The sequence below is a fragment of the Rana temporaria genome, chromosome 4, assembly GCF_905171775.1.
Source record: "Rana temporaria chromosome 4, aRanTem1.1, whole genome shotgun sequence".
Taxonomy (NCBI): Eukaryota; Metazoa; Chordata; class Amphibia; order Anura; family Ranidae; genus Rana; species Rana temporaria.
The window spans coordinates 389,744,376-389,758,584 of record NC_053492.1 but is presented as its reverse complement, the minus strand read 5'-3'; the positions used below and the strand labels follow the sequence as shown (position 1 = coordinate 389,758,584).

The 14,209-nt window shown below is 43.0% G+C and overlaps 1 protein-coding gene across 3 annotated transcripts in view; it reads left to right on the top strand.

Annotated features, from left to right (window-relative positions):
* NPHP1 (nephrocystin 1) overlaps positions 1-14,209 on the top strand; it is a 119,718-nt gene that overhangs the window by 55,248 nt on the left and 50,261 nt on the right. For all 3 annotated transcript variants that reach the window (XM_040351110.1, XM_040351112.1, XM_040351111.1), the window contains exons 6-8: positions 5,866-6,058; positions 10,193-10,294; positions 12,731-12,828. In XM_040351110.1, the coding sequence (XP_040207044.1) occupies positions 5,866-6,058; positions 10,193-10,294; positions 12,731-12,828 (393 nt within the window). The remainder of the gene's footprint in view (positions 1-5,865; positions 6,059-10,192; positions 10,295-12,730; positions 12,829-14,209) is intronic.

Below are 14,209 nucleotides of genomic sequence, written 5' to 3'. Positions count from 1 at the left end.
TCTATTGCCAACGCAAAGACAGAGGGCACCCCTGTCTGGTGCTTCTCTTTATTGGAAAGGGATCAGATATGGCTGCGTTCACTCTTAGTCTAGCAGTGGGCTTCGAGTACAGTAGTTGCACCCACCTGATAAAGGTATTGCCGAATCCAAACTTCGCCAGGACCTCCAGCAGGTAAGGCCATTCGACCGAGTCAAATGCCTTATGTGCATCTAAGGACAGAACAGCCCTAGAGCCCATCTCTTAATGGGTGGCCTGCAGATTGGTGAATAATCTACGTAGGTTGATGGTGGTTGATCGCCCCGGGATGAACCCGGTTTGGTCTGCACCAATAATGGTAGTAATGACCGTGTTCATTCGCCGGGCAAGTACCTTTGCTAGAATTTTTACGTCCGAATTAATGAGTGAGATCGGCCTGTAAGATTCACAGAGGAGGTGATCCTTGTGTGGCTTAGGAATGAGGACAATCAGTGCCTCTGACATAGAAGGCGGCAGCTGCCCCGTCCTGATAGCAAAATCATACACCCTGCCCAGATGAGGCACAAGCAGATCCCTGTACTGCATATACCACTCGATGGGGAAACCATCCAATCCCGGTGTTTTGTTTCTGGCAAAGGATTGGATAGCCTCCCCAATTTCCTCAGCCGTCAGAGGAGCGTCAAGGAGTGTCGCCTGTTGGGCCTGAAGCCTAGGCAGTGAGATTTCAGAAAGATGAAGCTGTGTTTACACACAACTCTCCCCGTTCTTCAGCTCCGGGGGCCGATCGCGGGACTCCAGCGGCGATCGGGTCCCACGGTCCTGGAGCTTCGGACCAGGTCGCGGGCGCGCGCCGCGACCCACGGCTGGGTACTAGCACAGGACGTACCTGTACGTGCATGTGCCCAGCCGTGCCATTCTGCCGACGTAAATGTGCAGGAGGCAGTCCTTAAAGCAGAGGTTCACCCGCACATGACACTATTTCCCCTTAGATGGATGCTCGTTTTGTCTAGAGGAATCGGCTAGTTGTTTTAAAATATGATCCGTACTTACCGTTTACGAGATGCATCTTCTCCGCCGCTTCCAGGTATTGGCTGCGGGACGGGGCGTTCCTATTTTGATTGACAGTCTTCCGAGAGGCTTCCGACGGTCGCATCCATCGCGTCACGATTTTCCGAAAGAAGCCGAACGTCTGTGCGCAGGCGCAGTATAGAGCCGCACCGACGTTCGGCTTCTTTCGGCTACTAGTGACGCGATGGATGCGACCGTCAGAAGCCTCTCGGAAGACTGTCAATCAAGAAGGAACGCCCGCTCCCGAAGACCCATACCCGGAAGCGACGGAGAAGATGCATCTCGAAAACGGGTAAGTACGGATCATATTTTAAAACAAATAGCCGATTCCCCTAGACACAACGAGCAGGAATCTAAGGGGAAAAGATAAAAAAATATATAATTGGGTAAACTCCCGCTTTAAGTGGTTAATACTTCAGTTTTGAGTAGGCTGGCCCTTTAAATAGTTTTACATAATTATGAAAATTTAATTTTAAAATAATATATTCTACTATTTCAGAAAACAAAAGTCATTTTGCAAATAAAGTCAGTTTTAGAAATTAAAACTTATGAATGCAGTTTCCCTGCAAGATGGTGGCGGTTAGAGATGGGCAGTAGGAAGACAAATTACTGAAGATACTGTGTGTGTAGCTGTATGGTATAGTTTAGGGGTCTCCAAACTCTTCAAAGGGCCAGTTTACTGTCCTTCAGACTTTAAGGAGGCCAGATTGTGGCCAGTGAGCGTAGAAAATGTCCTCTGCCCATCATCAGTGAGAATAAGTATGGCCTCAGAATTGGTGGTCAGTAGGAGGAGGAAGAGTAGTTCCCCATCATTGGTATCAGTGGGAGGAAGAGTGCCCCACCATTGGTATCAATGGAAGAAATCGTGATCCATCGTTGGTTTGGGTGGAAGGAATTGTGCCCCATCACTGATAATGGTGGAAAGAATAGTGCCCCATTATCAGTATTGGTGTGAGGAATAGTGCCCCATCATTGATATTAGTGGGAGGAATAGTGCCGTACCTTTTTGCTATCAGTGGAAGAAATGGTGATCCATTGTTGGTGTTGGTGGGAGGAATAGTGCCCCATCAATGATACTAGTGGAAGGAATACGGCCCCATCATTGATAATAGTGGGAGGAATAGTGCCCCATCATGTATATTAGTGAGGGGAATAGTGCCCAACCTTTGGTATCAGGGGAAGAAATGGTGTTCCATTGTTGGTGTCAGTGGGAGAAATAGTACAACATCACTGATACTAGTGAAAGGAATAGTGCCTGATCATTGATATTAGTGGGAGAAAAAGTGCCCCATCATTGATATTAGTGGGAGGAAAAGTGCCCCATCATTGATATTAGGGGGAGGAATAATGCCCCATCATGTATATTGGTGAGACCAATAGTGCCCCTTTGATGTCGGTGAAATAAATGTTGTTCCATTGCTGGTGTCAGTGGGAGGAATAGTGCCCCATCACATTGATATTAGTGGGAGGAATAGTGCCCCATCATTGATATTAGTGGGAGGAATAGTGCCCCATCATTGATATTGGTGGAAAAAATAGTGCCCCATCATTAGTGTCAGTGGTAGGTAATATGCCCCACTGTTGGTGACAGTGGGAATAATAGTTCCCCAAGGGGCAGATAAAGGCAAGCAAAGGGCCACAGTTTGGAGACCACTGGTATAGTTGATGTACAACAGTCAAGGTAGCTATTTAATCACCCTCCTAGCTAATTACCGACACTAGTGGATGAACTTAACAGAATGGGATGAAAAATGTAGCTGATTAGAAGAACAGTTTACTTATAAACATAAAATCATAGTTATCCAATTTGTCTTTTTCGGACAGATCGGCCAACATTCGGTTTTAATCATTTTTATTAGGTTTACAATTAGAAAAAAGCTATACAAGTAGTATGAAGATATGCATTTCAGAACATTCAGCATAAAGGTTGCAAGTAGCAATGCCTAACACAGGAGATGCTGCAAAGAGGACACAGTCCAAGGGACAAGCAGGTACAGCTAGAGACTGGTTCTTGACAACAGCAAACAAACACTCTTGCACATTAGTGTGATGTCCGGGTGGTCTATTACTCAAGGGATAGTTTCTCTGGCCTTGCTGACCTCCAGGATAGGGGGATATCTTAATAGTTATAGAAAAAAGAGAGAATCTGAGGAAGAAGGTACTCCTTCGAAACGCGTCAGCCAGTAGCGATCCTGATGCCGTCCCCTTGCCCTCGGTTTCAGGACTTATTGCCACAAATAGGTGGCTCATAGAAGCAATATTTCTCCACATGTTTGTGAGTAGTTTTTACTTTGTTTTTTATAAATAAATTTACTTGAAATTATGAACTAGGGACTGGGCTGCAGCCTCCACTGTAAGGCTGAGACCGACCACTAGAACCTTAGACATAAAGGGTAGATTGTCCAACATTCTGATATTTTTGCCTCCCATACCGAACACAGAGATAATTCTACCTCTAAAGCTAATCAGTATCCCTTGGTAATGACCAGATATCAATTTGCATGACCATATTATTTAGTTCTAATGTAATATCTGGAATTTCAGCTTAGACCTGCTGTACTGTAAAAATGCTCAAAACCGCTGCATAGTGTGCAACAATACCATAGTACAGTGGGGAAAATAATTATTTGGTCCCCTGCAGTTTGCCCACTTACAAAGAAATGAAGGGTCTATCATTTTTTTTATAGGTGTATATTAAGTGCTAGAGACAGAATATCAACCAAATATCCAGAAAAAACACACGATGCAAATGTTATCAATTGAGTTGCAGTTCAGTGAGTAAAAAAGGTATTTGATCCCCTACCAACCAACAATAATTCTGGAGAAAGAAAACCGCCGCTCCAGACAAATGCACTTCAGCGGTGAGTATGGTTCAAAACCCGATGGGTGCAGGCAATGCACAAAGCATAAATAAGAGGGAGGAGATGATGGACAGCCGCTCTCCAATAAAGTGTAAAAAATGGTGCCTTTTATTCCAGTAAAACGAAAACTACAACAGCAAAAAAAACGGCAAACAGTGGGGTAACAGACCTGACACGTTTCACATCGAAAACCGATGCTTACTCATAGCCAACAATAATTCTGGCTCCCACAGACTGGCTACCATATGTGCTCATGTGGTACACAAATTAGTCCTGTCAATTCAAGAAGGTGCTCCTAACAACTTGTTATGTGTATAAAAGACACCTGTCCACAGAATCTCTTTCTTCCATTCAAACCTCACCATCATGGGCAAGACCAAAGAGCTGTCGAAGGATGTTGGGGACAAGATTGTAGACCTGCGCAAGGCTGGAATGGGCTACAAGTCCATCAACAAGAAGCTTAGTGAAAAGGAGACAACTGTTGGAGTGATTATTCGCAAATGGAAAAAATACAAAATAACCATCAATCTCCCTCAGTCTGTTGCTCCATGCAAGATTTCGCCTCATAGGGTAAGGATGAACATGATAAAAGTGAGGGATCAGCCCAAAATTACAAGGGAGGGGAGGAGCTTGTAAATCATCTCAAGACAGTTGGAACCACAGTCACCAAACTAACCATTGGTAACACAATACGTTGCCATGGATTGAAATCATGCAGCACCCGCAAGGTCCCCTTCCTCAAGAAGGCACATGTAGAGGCCCGTCTTAAGTCTGCCAATGAATATCTAAATGATTTAGAGAAGGATTGGGAGAAAGTGCTGTGGTCAGATGAGAGCAAAATGTAGCTCTTTGGCATTTACTCGACTTGCCGTGTTTAGAGAAAAAAAAAATGCTGAGTATGACCCTAAGAACACCATCCCTACAGTCAAGCACAGAGGTGGGGGAACATTATGCTTTGGGGCTGTTTCTCTGCTAAAGGTACAGGCTGACTTTGCCACATTGAGGGGCCAATGGATGGGACCATGTATTTTAAAATCCTGGATGAGAACCTTCTTCCCTTAGCCAGAACACTGAAGATGGGTCGTGGATGTGTCTTCCAGCATGACAATGACCCAAAAACGTCCAGCCAAGGCAACAAAGGAGTGGCTTAAGAAGAAGCACATTATTATTATTATTATTATTATTTATTATTGTACACGATTTACATAGCACCAACAGGTTACGCAGCGCTTTACAATGTAGAGGGGGGACAACACAATTACAGTACGGTTCAATACAGAAGGGACAGGATGGCCCTGCTCGTAGAGCTTACATTCTAAAGGGAGGGGGTGGTGGTACAAAAGGTAATGGCTGCAGAGAATGATTTGGTGGCGGTGGCTCGGGGACAGTTGTTAGGTTGGTGCGGGATAGGCTTCCCTGAATAAATGAGTTTTAAGGGATCTCCTAAAGGTGGACAGGGTAGGGACTGATCGAACATGCCGGGGCAGGGAGTTCAAGAGGATGGGAGAGGTTCTGGAGAAGTCCTGAAGGTGAGCATGGGAGGAGGTAACAAGGGAGCTAGAGAGCAGCAGGTCCTGGGAGGAGCGGGGGGGGGGGGGTGATTTGGGCGATATCTTCAGATATCTACATTAAGATCATGAAGTGGCCTAGCCAGTCTCCAAACCTAAATCCTACAGAAAATGTATGGAGGGAGCTGAAACTTCGAGTTGCCAAGCGACAGCCAAGAAACCTTAAGGATTTCGAGAAAATCTGTAAAGAAGAGTGGACCAAAATCCCTCCTGAGATGTGTGCAAACCTGGTAACCAACTACAAGAAACGTCTTAACTCTGTGCTTGCCAACAAGGGGTTCTCCACCAAGTACTAAATTAATTAATTAATACTTGTCTTCAAAGAAGATTTGTTGATACTGTATTTTTAATGGGAAATTAATGATTTTAATTTATTTTATGACTTTTTAAGAGAAGCTAGTGAGGATGAAGAAGAAAGTGAAGGCGAGGAAGAAGATGAGGGAGAGGATCAGGACAATGACAATGAAGAGGATGAAGAGGAGGAGGAGGAGGATGAGGAGGAAGAAGGGTTGGACCTCACCGCTAAAGAGTTCATCACACAGGGAGATTTTCAAGCCCAGCAGAAAGACGATCTGACTTTTAAGGTACATTTTGGTTCTCCTAAATTGATGCATGTTCAGCAGAAAAAAATACATGAAAAATTATTTTTTAAATAGTTTACCTTTTTTGGACATGTCTGGTACATCTAAGGAGTTGAATAGGTTACGTGACTGTTGCTCACTTTTTAGCTCCCCTGTAATAGGAACCCCTTGATGTCCAGAGGGTTTTACCCCCTTCATGACCAGGGCTTTATTTGCTATTCAGCACTGCACTATTTTAGGTAGTAAGTACACAGTCGCACAATGCTGTACGCAAATAACATTTATATAATTTTTTTTCACACAAATAGAGCTTTCTTTTGGTGGTATCTGATCACAACTTGATTTTTATTAAATAAATGAAAAAAGACCGTAAAATTTGAAATGAATGGTCCCTGCCCACATTTCCAATAGTGTCAGACCCTGCCCACATTTCAAATATTGACGGGCCCACCCACATGTCTAATAGTGTCAGGCCCCACCCAAATTTCCAATAATGTGAGGCCCCGCCCACATTTCCAATAGTGTCAGGCCCCGCCCACATTTCTAATAGTGACAGGCCCCGTCCACATTCCAGCAGTGACAGGTACTGCACACACTTCCAATAGTGACAAGCCCCATTCACATTTTTACTTTTTCATGTTCCTTGTGTGTAGAGTCGGCAGGGGGTGTGTGCAAAAAAAAATAAAGTATAATAAAATAAAATAATGAAAAATAAATTAAAAACAACCCTGCTTTTCGCACACCTGAAAAACACATATGTATTTAAATGGCGAGTGTACAATACCTGTTTTACATCACTAGTAACGTCGGAATGAGAGCTATAATTCTAGGAGAATCTCGCCTATTGATAATTTGGGTGCCGTAATTCTTCACAATTTAAAAGGCACACACAGTTTTGACACCGTTTATGACACATATGGTATCTATTTGCTCTACACTACCTAATTTTATTTTGTACAAAAAACTGGGGATTAAGTTTATTTTGTGTGCATTAAAATTTATTTTAGTATATTTATTTTTCCTGGAAAAATAAATTTGATAAACAAGTAAGAAAATATTGTGCAACATAATATATAAGAGTGCTAAATATAAAGAGGATTTTTTAAATGGTATTTGTGTCCCGTCAAAATGTAGGCAGGAGATTGGAAGGAGGCTAGAGATGGACTTTAATGGTACAGTATTAAGCTGATGTCCAGTCAAAGGTTTAAGAAATTGCAAAATAATTTTATTACAAGGTAAGAAAAATTATTCACATATTCATAGAATAAAATATTTAGTCATGACAACCATGAGATAGCTAATTATTCAACATCCTAATGTTACCCAGTAGAATATCAAACCATCCACAATATATTGATTTTAAGTTGCCCAACATGTTTTGTGGATTTTTCGTATCAACCGCTTCTTCAGGAGCTTTGCACATATATATATATTTTTGTCAGATGGTACATCAGTGTTACCAACCGTTCGTATTTTTACGGACAGTTGATAAAAACGGGCACTTTTTTCCCCTGTTCGTAAATGTCCGTGGTTGCGGAAATGTGCCAGTAAAAATAGCCGAGATCGGTTCAGCTTGAAACTGCGCATGGAGATTGGAGGCAGGGGGTGATGGTGGCTGCGGTGGCACCGCATAGGGGGATGGAGGCAGGGGGTGTTAGTGGCAGGGGGTGATTGGAGGCAGGGGGTGTTGGTGGCACCGCAGAGGGGGATAGTGGCATCGCAGAGGATGGGGATGGAGACAGGGGTTGTTGGTGGCACCGCAGAGGGGGGTGGAGGCAGGGGGTGATTGGAGGCAGGGGGCCTGGGGGAGATTGAAGGCAGGGGGAGATTATATATTGCTCAGAACAGCCTCCCATTTAGCTAGATGTAGCAAGGTTCAAAATGGATACTTAATCCATCGATGCCGCATTTAAGGTGCAGAGACGTTTCCCGTGCACAACACAACATGAAATTGCAGAGATGTTCTCCCTAAGAATAAACTACTGGATGTGGGTGTCCTGACAGTCCTCCAGGGTGGGTCACTATCTTGATACGGCCCCTGGTGACTACTTGTCTGCCGCAACTCCCTATGTCACATGACAAAATCTATGTATGTACCATCTGAAAAAAAAAAAAAAAAAATATATATATATATATATATATATATATATATATATATATATATATATATATATATATATATATAATTAGTGCTGTCAGTTAAACGCGTTATTAACGGCGTTAACACAAACCCATGTTAACGCCGCCAATTTTTTTATCGCGCGATTAACGAGGCGGCGTTCGGGGGTTATACCAGGATGATATAATGTGGTTCGGCTTAGGGTTTCCCAGAATATGGCTAGGACTCAGAAATTGGAATAGGGACCTCCCCCAGAGGTCAAAGGTCAGAAGGCGGGTTCCCAGAGGTCACAGGGCGTGGCTGACCCACCCCCACAAAGTGTACCGCCTACCCCAACTAAGACGGGGAATGAACAAGTCGGGGTAAGCATCTTGCTCCTGAAGAAGCAGTTGATATGAAAAATCTGCGAAACAACATGTTAAGCAACTTAAAATCAATATATTGTGGATGGTTTGATATTCTACCGGGTAACATTAGGATGTTGAATAATTAGCTATCTCATGGTTGTCATGACTAAATATTTTATTCTATGAATATGCGAATAATTTTTCTTACCTTGTAATAAAATTATTTTGTAATTTCTTAAACGTTTGACTGGACATTAGCCATTAAATTCTATCTCTAGCCTTCCAATCTCCTGCCTACATTGTGCAACATAAAGTTCCAACTACTATCTTTTTTTTTCCTGGCCCTCTGCTTTCAGAAAATATATAAAATTCTGGGGGGTTTTAATTATTATTATACAAAAAAGAGCTGATTTTTACATGCGCGCAAAATGACAAAAGACTCAGACCAGGACACTTGGGAGCAAGCCTGCACGGATGTACCCATAGAAAGTGGCTTTCTATGCAGGCACGTGGCAGGGTAGAGGAGCCAGGAGTCCCGGTGGGGGACCTGAGAAAAGTAGGCCCGTGGCTGCTCTGTCCAAAACCATTGCACAAAGCGGGTAAGTATGACAGGTGTATAATTTACATTTTAAAAAAAGTAAGCTAAGGTAATGTCACTTTAATTTATAGTGCAGGTTATTGAGCCAAAATGTTTAAAAAATACAATGAAATCCCTATTCCTAGTTTCTATGGTATTACTATGGTTGTGCTTTAGAAGCTTGTGCATAAACTAATCAATATTATTACCATTATTATTGATATTAAATAAAGGCAATGCCTGTATTACTGCCACTCTCCAAGCTGAACTCAAGTCAAACAGCAAAAAAGTTAAAATGCAATACTGTATGTAGGGACTTGTTAATGCACACTCCCCAACCAGACGACTTATTCTGGGCTTGTAATCCAATGCAGTAGCTGTGCTGCTTGTCCAAGACACCCCCAGCTTGCTTTCGCACTGAACTCCCACCCCCAGCGCACAAATTGGTCTTTGCCCGGTAAGATCCCACTTCCAGCGCACACATCGGTCTTTACCCAGTATCTCACTTCCAGCGCACACATCGGTCTTTACCCAGTATCTCACTTCCAGCGCACACATCGGTCTTTATCCAGTATCTCACTTCCAGCGCACACATCGGTCTTTATCCAGTATCTCACTTCCAGCGCACACATCAGTCTTTATCCAGTATCTCACTTCCAGCGCACACATCGGTCTTTACCCAGTATTTCACTTCCAGCGCACACATCGGTCTTTACCCAGTATCTCACTTCCAGCGCACACATCGGTCTTTACCCAGTATCTCACTTCCAGCGCACACATCAGTCTTTACCCAGTATCTCACTTCCAGGCGCACACATCGGTCTTTATCCAGTATCTCACTTCCAGCGCACACATCAGTCTTTACCCAGTAACTCACTTCCAGCGCACACATCGGTCTTTACCCAATATCTCACTTCCAGCGCACACATCGGTCTTTACCCAATATCTCACTTCCAGCGCACACATCGGTCTTTACCCAGTATCTCACTTCCAGCGCACACACATCATTCTTTCCCTGTGTCCTTCCCCAAGCACACACAGTCCCCAGTTTCCTGCAGTGGCTAATACATCTTTTGTTTTTTGTGGGTTTTCAGAAAGGAGAAGTATTGCAGATTCTAGAAAAGAAGCCCGATGGTTGGTGGGTGGCTCAGAACTCAAAGGGAATCAGGGGTCTTGTACCAAAGACCTACTTGAAGGTAAGTCATTAACTGTATTCTTTGGAGTTGTTGCCTTGATGTTGTCATATCTGCAGTATATAAGAGTGATAAATGATTCGACAAATACATTGGTACAAAAAAATGTATCCACTACCTATAAGCTCAACTCCGGTCCCCAGGACCCACTAACAGGCCAGATTTTAAGTATTACCTTGGGAAGATTCAGACTAGAATACTGCAATCACTGAGCAGCAAATGATATCACCTGTGATTTATTTCAGTTATCTTGCAAACCTGGCCTGTAAGTGGGTCCTGAGGACAAGTGTTGAGAACCACTGCTATAAGCAAATAAACGTATTAACCGGTTAAGGACCGCCGCACGACTATTTACTATTTACGTCGGCAGAATGGCACGGCTGGGCACATGGACGTAAAGATGCCCAGCCGTGGGTCGCGAACGGGTTCACAGAGAGGAAGAACGGGGAGAGGTGAGTGTAAACAAACCTTCCCCGTTCTTCCTAGTGTGGCTGTCAGTGCTTGTCTGTTCCCTGTGTTGGGGAACGACGATCAGTGACGTCACACGCACAGCCACGCCCCCCCACAGTAAGAACACTCCCTTACTACACACTTAACCCCTACAGCGCCCCCTCCTGGTTAACCCCTTCACTGCCAGTGTCATTTTCACAGTAATTAGTGCATTTTTATAGCACTTTTCGCTGTGAAAATGACAATGGTCCCAAAAATGTGTCAAAAGTGTCCAATGTGTCCGCTATAATGTCGCAGTCACGAAAAAAATCGCTGATCGCCTCCATTTGTAGTAAAAAATAAATTATTAATAAAAATGCCATAAAACTATCCCCTATTTTGTAAACACTATAAATTTTGCGCAAATCAATCAATTTTTTTTTTTTTTTTTACCAAAAAGATGTAGAAGAATACATATCGGCCAAAACTGAGGACATCTTTTTATTTTTTTTTTATATATTTTGGGGGATATTTATTATAGCAAAAAGTTAAAAATATTGGATATTTTTTTAAAATTGTTGCTCTATTTTTGTTTATAGCGCAAAAAATAAAAACAAAAAAAATAAAAACAGCAGAGGTGATCAAATACCACCAATACCGCAATTGTCAGTTAAATCGATGCATAGCCGAATCGCAAAAAGGGGCCAGGTCCTTTACCTGCAGATTGGTCCGGGTCTTAAGTGGTTAAAGTGCAAAAATAAAAGGGGTGAGGGGGGCCATTTTACTATATAAAAAAAAAAGCACTACGAACAATTGGCATTCACTTTTGTGTAGGTCACCACTCCACTTCCTAAATCCTGTGTTAGTGTGTATGTAATGTCACAGAGCTTCCCTCTTTTAATGCATACCTTCATCATGAACGTCATCAAATAACGAAACGCGCTGGAAAAAAATGGCTGCACGCACTGACACAGGATTTAGGACATGGTAAGGTGCCCATACAAAAGTGAATGCTGAGTATTCTTAGTGCTGGCTGCAGCACTGCCTTTGTAAATATATCATTTTATTATTTGGGGTTTTAAATAAAGATACAATTTTATGCTATGAGCTTCTTCACTGAGATTTTTTAGACATCAAAAACATTAAAATCAACAATTTTATTTCAGCTGATAATATTTTGTGGCCGTAATTTTGACATAGTTATTCATATGAAGCCTAACGTGTTTCAACTTTAAAGTCTTATTCAGGGGTGGAGGATGTTGATCTGAAATCTATAAAAAGACGAATGTTCATGGCTATCAAACATTGGATACTTGTTGCTTGTTGAAGGTTATTTAGGCTTGCATGAACCAACTGACAAAACATCAAAAAGTACCAGCCAGCCATTCAGATGTGTATCATGAGTCACAACTCTACCCGCTTGTTAAAAAATTAGGGAGCACAAAGTGTCTTCTCGGAGTGTAAAAGAGTATACAAAAACCAGGACTTGGATGTTTTAGGCATCAAAAATATGAGTAATAACCACTTTTTCACTTTTTTACCCCCTTCATGACCATGTGCTACTTTAAAGTGGTTGCAAAGGCATTCTATGCATTAAGATGAAAAACCTTGTGTGTGCAGCAGCCACCCTAATACTTACCTGAGCCAATCTTGATCCAGCGATGTTGCACTAGACATTTGGCTGTCAAGGACTCTCCCTGCCGATTGGCTAAGACACTACAGTAGCACAATTGGCTCCTGCTGCTGTCAATCAAAGCCTGTGAGCCATTGAGGAGAGAGAAGGGGCGGGCCGAACAGAGGCTCTGCGTCTAAAAGGACACACAGAGCTGCGGCTCCGCTTGGGTGCCCCCATAGCAAACTGCCTGCTGTCGGGGCACTTGAAAAAAGTGATGGGCCGGGAATTGGGTGAGTGGGTGAATTCACTGGTTTTAGTAAGAAATAGTTTACAAAACTCATGGATCGCCTTAATACCACATTTATTATTTTGTTTCATTATTTCTTAACTGACAGATTATAGACAATCACAGCCCTGATCCTAATGAGGGGGAAAGCGAAGAGGAGGAGGAGGAGGAAGAAGCAGCTGAAGAAGCTACTGATAGTAAAAATAGGTGAACTGATTATTGTAATTAATATTCACAATTTGCTGTCCAACAGTTTACTTTGCTCCCCCTTGCAGAATGTTCCAAGTAAGCTTATACACTATCAAATAACATGGATAAAGCTTTTCTTTTGTCCAAAGAGTAAAGTGGCAGAAACATTGAAATTCAAATTTCTTCCTTAGAAGTAAAGCTTCATAAATCATATGCAAGCCCAGGGATGGACTGGCCATAGGGACTACAGGGAGTTTCCCGGTGGGCCGATGGCTCAGTGGGCCGTTTTTTAAAACAGAGATGCTACTTGGAGGACTTTTTCTAACATCCTGGCAGCACCCCAGTGTGCAAGCACTCAGGCTTTCACACTGGGACTGCAGCGGAAGCGTTTTTCAGTCGCTTTACAGGCGCTATTTTTAGCCCAAAAGTGCCTAAAAAACGCCTCAGTGTAAAAAGGGGTCCTACACTCACCCCCTCTCTTTTACACTTACTCTCTTTTTCATACACTCACCCCCCTCTCTCACCCACCCCCTCTCGCCCCCTTTCCCTCAACCCTCACTCTCTCTCTCTCATTCCCCTCTCTCTCACCCTCTCATGATATACAATAATGGATGTAGGTGCCTTTTGGTGGGCGTGATTTTTCGGGGGGCAGGGGCAGCATTTTATTGAATTAAAGTGGGCCGGTCTGGATGAAGTCCAGGGCCAAATTTTTGTCCCAGTCCAGCCCTGTCCAAGCCCAACAACAACAGCAAAGAATGATATATTACAGATTACCAGCCTTTGGATGTGGTGACTGCATTTGTATCAGGCTTTGTTTTCCTTTATTTGCACCTTATGATTCTGCCAATAAGACACTTCTTGTCCTAGGATGATAAATCTTGTTCACTACTCTGTATCTATGGAGGAGCAACATTGCCTTCCTAGGCTGCTCTTTTAGTTTGGGATACAAACCCTTCCCCTTTGCTCATCTTCTTTACAAAGAGGATTGTTGCTTTGTAGTTTACAAAAGATATCTAGAAAGCAAGGGAAAAGTCCTATGGCTTATTTTCTCCCTAAGGTGGTCTCTTCTTTTAATCTCACTCTGGTCATTGTTCTCACATATTTGTCCTGCCTCAGTGCATCTCCGGGAGGTTTCCCTTCATTGTTTTCATGTGGTTTAGCTCACTGAGTGTCTTTTTGTCATACCTGGGGGTCCCCATAGGGGGCAGCCTGCCTCTCATTCCTCCATTTTTGAAAGGTGGTGGGACGGTAAAAAAAAGTCCTCCTAGCCGCATCTTTGAGGTGCTGTAGGAGCGGTGAATACACAGCTCCTAAAGCGCCCCTACCCATTGAAATCAATGGGCAGCCCTGAATAGCGCCGCAAAAAATGACTGTAATTCGCTGCTAATAATAGTGGCGC